This window comes from Leptosomus discolor, chromosome 9, assembly GCF_034619465.1.
Source record: "Leptosomus discolor isolate bLepDis1 chromosome 9, bLepDis1.hap2, whole genome shotgun sequence".
Lineage (NCBI taxonomy): Eukaryota > Metazoa > Chordata > Aves > Leptosomiformes > Leptosomidae > Leptosomus > Leptosomus discolor.
In genome coordinates, this window is record NC_141399.1 from 48,143,427 (window position 1) to 48,150,131 (window position 6,705).

The following is a 6,705-nucleotide window of genomic DNA, read 5'->3' on the forward strand; positions in this document are numbered from 1 at the left end:
ATGCAGCTTTAGAAGATATCTAGACACAGTTCCTTCTGGGGAACCGGATTCCAGATGGTACCCCAGGATGCTCATAAATTTCCATGGGATTTTTTTTTGTGTATTTGTGTTGGTCTTTCAGCTACTCAGGCAGCGTTAAACATGAGTTGAAATTTAATCTGTGTACTAATTACTGACACAGACAGACCTCCTGCCTGGTGGGCTCCTTTGGTATTAAAGCATCTACTTTGACCTCAAGGGGTGCGAACTTCCCTGTCATTGGAAATCAATAGTAAAGCACCAACGAAGAAAAGCATCTGAGTTTCACCGGGGCAAGTCCCTTATCAAAAACCCATGTGCTGTTCCCTCACAGGCTGCAGGCCAGCTGGGAACTGTCTGACAGATTCTCCAGCTTGTCCACCATCGTGATGATGGTTTCTATTTTTTCTTCTGGAAGCACATGAGAGGCATTGGATCGAAACTTCTTCAGGAGCGATTCTTCGCTCAGAGGCTTCCTCCAGTGCCCATAAAAAGTGTCACATTTGCCTGTCAGGACATCCCCGCTGTGCAGGAGCAGTGCCACCTCTCCGTACATCTTGTCAAAGTTGGCCACGTTATCTTCAGGGTGCTCCACCACCACTTTGTCCAGCAGCTCCCTCAGCTCCTGCCGGTGGATGTTGCTCTCTGCGAAGGAGCTGAGGCCCACCTCACCATCCAACAGGGCAGCACAGGCATTGAATTGGAAGGAGTGCCTAGCCTGGTGTTCGGAGCTGGGGAAAGGCCGATTGATGTACTTGGACACTGGGATCTTCAGCACAATGGTGCGGATCAAAGAGGGAGAGAAGGACCCTGCGTAGTTGACGAAGAGGTTCCGGACAGACAAGGCAGCATCTACCACCCAGTGCATCCCCAGGTGGGCTGGGAATCGCTTGAAAGCAATATCCTGCTTCTCCAAGAGGAACTCATGACGGTCACTGGGTGCGGACAGTGGTTTGGGTTGATAGACACCGTAGAAAGCGCTGAATCCAGAGCAACCAGGGATATCATCCAGAATCAAGGGGTTAGCCTCCATCCCTCGGGCGGCCAGCAGCGCTGCTTCGAAGCCCAGGCGGGTGGCATTTCCGAGATGCAATGGCTTGGCTTGGGTGGCAGCATTTGCCATGGGCGCTCCTGCGAGCGACGCCGCGATGCCCAAAGCGTGTGCGCACTGGGCCGGGCTGAGAGAGAGCAGTTTTGCCGTGGCCGCAGCACTGCCCATGGTACCGACCACCGAGGGAGGGTGGAACCTAAAGGGGAAATTGCAGGTGTGAGCACAGGGAGCACCCAAGCACCTCACCTGCCTGCAGGACTGGAAATGAGCTGTCAAGTCAGATCAACCCTCGTGGCTCTGGTGCAGGTGGGATTCACCCAGCTCAAAATTTAGCCATTGGAAAACTGAGCGTCTACTTCAAACTTCATTGGAGACAACAGAGTGAGCTCAGCATCTCCAGAAAGCAATTTTTAATTTTCCCTAAGTTAGTGACATGGCTTGTGTCCACACAGCCAAACTTTCTCCCCCCAGACAAACAAAGTGGCCTCACCCAGCATGCCCAAGGACAGCAGTTCTGGGTCGATGCTACGCCTTGGGGCACACCAGGGCACTCCCTGGTGAACGGCAGGTGGCACAGGCAAAAATAGTGCCAGGGACCGTGCCCATAGTTAAGCTGCCTGCATGGCTGTGGGCCACTGCCTGTCCTGTGCTCTTGCCCTGGTTTGTTTAGATGACGACACTGCAGACTCAGTGGTAGTCCTCCTGATGGCTGTTTTTGAGGCAAGATCACTGGAGGTCACCAAATGAATATGTGGTGTCTCATCAGCTCTGGCAGAACTGGCATTTGGCTCTCAGCAGGGCTTTATCCTGATTCTGAGTCCAGCTGAACTTAAACTAACATTTTGCAACCCTGAGAAGGCTTGTTAACAGACCTCATCAACCCTCTTCCTACTCGGTGAAGAAAAGGAGGGTTTACCTTTTTGGAATGTTGTGAGCCTCAGTGGAGAAATGCATGAGCCTTCCTTGCACTTCCAGGCCCACATTAAATGCCAGCAGGAAATCCGTGCCGTTGGGTTTGGTGCTTGGAGGTAGCATCTGGGAGGCTGCCAGGAGAGCGGGCAGAACAGCCCCTGATGGGTGAGTAGCAGGGTGCCAGGTATCATCGAAGTCCATAGAGTGAGTCTGCCAGAGAAACGGAGATGTGGAGAAACAGATGGGAAGCTGAGGGAGCTAGGGGTCCTTGCTGATATCGCTGAGGCTGTGTCTGTAACAGCATCCACCCGGTCACCCAATGGTCCCCACGGTGGCTGTTTGGTCCCTCTAAAAGCAGTGTGCAAGACTGCAGGGGAGCCTGTGACTTCTCGCCCCTTCTTACCCCTCCCAGTCACCAGTCTGTGTCCTGTAACACTAACTAGTGTCTTTGAAGGCGCCGCAAAGCGGAGCTGCCCCTGGAAGAGCCTGCCTTACCGCCACTCCATTGGTGAACGCAGCCAGGGTGGGGGAGAGCTTTATGCCTGGCTTGCCATAGACAGAGCTCACGGCAACTGAGGAGTACAGCTCCTGTGAAAGGGAGGGAAATTCAGGTGAGGACCTTGAGGGAAGCAGCGGTTGTGCGATGCCAGAACACCCCTCTACTCCTACGTCAGCCGTGAAGTAAGGCCTTGGCTGCGGGGGTGGCGTCAGGGTGGGCACCACGTAACTACAGGGTAACACGGGGCTGTTCCTACCCGGCAGTACTGCAGAGCGATGTCGAACACGTGCGTTGTGCTGCCCACGAGGCCAACGCCGATGCTATCGAGGATCATCCTCTTGCTTCTGTGACGGACGGTCTTGGACAAGTGCTCAGGTCGCACCGCGTGGATGAAGGAGGCAAAGCTGCTGGTCACAGTCTCCTCTGGAGCACTCCTGGCCACCACTGAAGCACCAAGAGAGAGGGGAGGGGGTAAAGACACACGTGGGCCTTGTGCTGACAGCTCACGGGTCTTCACTCTCTGGTCTCACTGAATTTATCGAAGGGCAAAGGCAGCTGGAGAGTGCAGGATCTCCCCGGCATGTCCTGCCGGTCACTTGGCTGCATACAGCCCTGCAGATCTGGGACACTACATACAGCTTCCCCGTGCTGTCCCAGGCTGGGAGCCTCATCCTGAGGATGCCATTTGGGCCCAGAGTCACCTTCTGTGGCTTCAGGCACGTGGCGAAGTCCAGGAGAGGAGCACCATTGCTCCAGGCTCCCTCTACAGACAGCGGAGAGGTGTTCCTGGAGAGGGGACTGGCATCTCCTCTGAGGGGAGGTGCCATTTCTCCCTCATTGCCGCACAAGGAGCTCAAGGCAACCAGGTTGGTGGGAATCTTGTCCCTCTCCATGGGTTTTCAAGGGTCTACAGCACGTCCTTTCTCCTCCTGCCTTCACGTGCTGTGAAGCCTCCTGGCATGGCTTCAAGAAGGTTCAAGTGAAGCAGCTCCAGGGCTCCCCCCACCCTGGGTTTCAAGAAACCATCCTTTGGGGGATCAACACAAATTATGTCCCTTTATCTGGAGAAAAGGGAGAGCTGGTGCCTTGCTCCATTGCCAGTGGTGCCCTGTTGGGAGTGGATCGCATAAAAACAACACTTCCCATAGCTTCCATCGTTTTTTGGCAAGTGGGACTAGACCCAAAGCCTGGATTTATCCAGAGGTTTGGTCCTACAAGGCACTGAGGTGTCTTGACTTAGCCAGCAAAGCTCTTGAGCCCTATGCACTCAAGAAAATTTCAGCACTTAAAAAAAAAAAAGCCTGTTGTGTATTCTTTCATAGTTGAGCTCAGCCTATCAGAGGATTCAGGCTATGCTTCAGAAGGAGATTACACCAGGAGATCACCTGAGCTTGGTGTTTGAAGAAAAGTTTTTCCTGTCTCTGAAAACACCTTTGCCAGGCAACACGCAAAATCGGTGCCTGAATTTATGACCTTTAAGGTAGAGCAGGGCAGGCAGCACAGACTGCTGGCACTGATGGATTTGGAAGTCACCATTTCCAAATCTTTGGAGGTGCTATAATTCTGTGAAAAATATCCAACTTGGGGCCATTGTACTTTTAAATTCAGTGACAAATTGCTTTGCTTTGATGAATTTAGAATACATAGAATTATAATTATTATGATCCATCTCAATTTATAATATAATTTTGAGGGTGCACGTGAGAGTAGGAAAACTATAAAATTCCATATAGCTAACATTTGCCTGACTGTGAATCCGTATATATGTATATATATATATATATACACCTGTACAGGTATGGGGGGAGTACACACACACACATGCACACAGAAAAAAGATGGCATTAATGTCCATGATGCCATGAAAAGATGTGATTAAAGCACATGAAAAGGTCAAGAGGAGTGAAGCAAGAAAATAAAAATACTTTGCTTCAACATCTTGCCAGAAACTTCATCAAAATCAGCAGGTACGTATGACACTTTATTTTTTAAACAGAAAATATCCCAATTAAAAAAAATGACCATTCCCTAATTTCACTAGCTTGTATTCATTCTGAAATGTCATGTCTACTGACTCACAGTTTGCTTGCAGATGTATTTGGGCTCACCTCGAGCCTAGGAGTCTAAAAACCACTTGTAAACACAGCTGAGAATGTCATCACCGCCGTGACTCACTGAAATAAAATTCCCCCCTTGCAGCGGCTCTATGAAATATCTTGCTATAGGAATCTGTAACACTCAGCAGTTTGGAAACCTTCTGCTGACAAAAATCTGTGTCCTCGCTGCGTACCCTGCGAGCATCTCCAGTATCCCACAAACACAAGCACCGACGCCCTCCCGGAGAAGGGAACAGCGAATCAAACCAGATTGGAGAGGCTGGAGGAAAATCTGCTCGAATCACTCCGCACCCATAAAATCCTGATTGCTTCCTTCCCGTCACCAAATGCTCTTTGTCACTGCGGTAGTCAGCGATATTTTTTAACCCTTCGGTTAAAAGCATTTCATGACTCCGGTGTTTTTGTCCTCGTGTGGCAGCTGCGCTGCGGTTGAAAATAAAGGACTCTGTCCACGACCCAATAGATCAGCACGGATTATTATGATTTCTCTTGTTCCCGATTGTTCATTAAGTAACGTTCATTGCATTTATTGTGTTAATAACACATTTTAAAACAAATCAATAGACATAATAGATGAACCAGCTACACAACAAAGTTGTGCTGAATTTGTCTGAAGCAGAGAAGCTGCAGAGGTGCAGGGCTGGAGAAGACAGCAGGCTGGCTGTGAGACACGGAGGACGATCCGTGAATCACTTCCAGCGCTGCGAACAGCAAGATCAGGTGTAATACAGAAGTGATGACAAACAGAGGAGTTAAGGATCTGAGCAATCCGACACAGCTACAATTTAAATATCTCACATTTATGGTCAAAGAGTAAGAATTCGGAAAGCCTGGTTCTAAACCAGTTAAAGTTTCTGGTTTAGCGCAGGACTGGCAATCAACATTTTTACCACTTGTTACTTTTCTCCTTGTTCTTTACCAACCAAGAGTGATAACCACCACAAGACCCCCCACGCACGCTTTGTCTTCCAAGAATTTGAGCAATTTATCTCAGTGCGCTCTGCCCAGCGCTTTTTTTTTTTTTTTTTTTTTAAATAATGACATGATTATTTTGGGATGCTCTTTAAAAACAGATAGGGAACGCTGTTCTGCAGAGAGATACGAACCGTGAGCAGCAGTTTTGTGAACTTGCCGGGAGCTTGCCAAGAACTTCTGGGTTGTCTAGAGTAAAGACAGAGAAAGAGCATTTGTCGCCTGAGCTGCCTGAACTTTTTCAGAGCCGTTTTACCGGTTGTGCCTCTAACATGGCATTGCAAGTCACTCACAGATCAAACGAGCAGACAAAACTAACTACACATTTAAAGGAGAAAAAAAAAAAAAAATTTCCAAAGCTCAGTCCAGCAAGGGTGCCAAGAATAGCCAGGGAAAGCAGGCGGTACAGTAGAAGGGGCAGCACAGCCTTTCCAGACCTACCATGAAATCCTCTTACGGCTGCGAGCACGACCAGCTCAGAGTGGATGCGAGGAGGAAAAAACCACCCAGCACATCCCCACACCAACACCCCCCTGCCCTGGCACCGTACAGAACACGTTTGGGACACGGAGAAGGAAGAGGCATGGAAGGAACAGGTTAGTAACTATGAACAAAGCGTCTGTGAAAACCATCTGGTTTTGTTAGTCTTGGGGCAGGTTCCCATTTAATGTCACGACAGTTTTGACCAGTTGAGGAACCGCCCGGCAAACGACATTACCTCCTTAAAGGGAAAAAGGAAAGATCAGAGATGGAGAGGTTTGGTACAAGGAATAGCAGTTACCTGTAAGGATAAGTAGACCATGCTTGGTGGCTGCTTAATCCCCAGCTCTGCACTGCTCTATTCGAGGGATGGGAGAGGTGTCTGTCTGAAAGGTGCTTTGGTGTCAGGGTTTATATATGCTTCTGAAAGGCAATTTGCTTTTTGTTTTGGTTTTTTTTTTTTTTTGCAACTGAATTTCAAGTGTGATGACATCAGCCTCTGGGGACGGAGAGGGTGGGGGGAATAGATGAGGAGGGGTGGTTTTTCTCTGCTGAACGGAAGGGAAACCCCCCCTGGTTTCAGGAAATAAAAAAAAGATTCAGGACAATAACTGACAAAGTTCAAGGAAATTCCTGCCTCCAAAATGCCGCAGGTG

The 6,705-nt window shown here is 49.3% G+C and overlaps 1 protein-coding gene across 1 annotated transcript; it reads right to left on the minus strand.

Annotated features, from left to right (window-relative positions):
• Positions 1–346: 346 nt before the first annotated feature.
• ACOD1 (aconitate decarboxylase 1) lies at positions 347–6,371 on the minus strand. Its single transcript, XM_009946243.2, has 6 exons — positions 6,351–6,371; positions 5,704–5,758; positions 2,737–2,924; positions 2,477–2,569; positions 1,986–2,191; positions 347–1,265 (listed from the first exon to the last, which is right to left on the minus strand). Exons 1-6 carry the CDS (start codon positions 6,369–6,371, stop codon positions 347–349), a joined length of 1,482 nt encoding a protein of 493 aa, XP_009944545.2.
• Between the last annotated feature and the right edge of the window lie 334 nt (positions 6,372–6,705).

Coding starts and splice junctions, on each gene's coding strand:
- ACOD1 (XM_009946243.2), bottom strand. CDS start 6,371: ATGGTCTACTTATCCTTACAG. Junction 2,570..2,736: donor TCGCTCTGCAGTACTGCCGG/GTAGGAACAGCC, acceptor TCCCTTTCACAG/GAGCTGTACTCCTCAGTTGC. Junction 2,192..2,476: donor CGTTCACCAATGGAGTGGCG/GTAAGGCAGGCT, acceptor TTTCTCTGGCAG/ACTCACTCTATGGACTTCGA.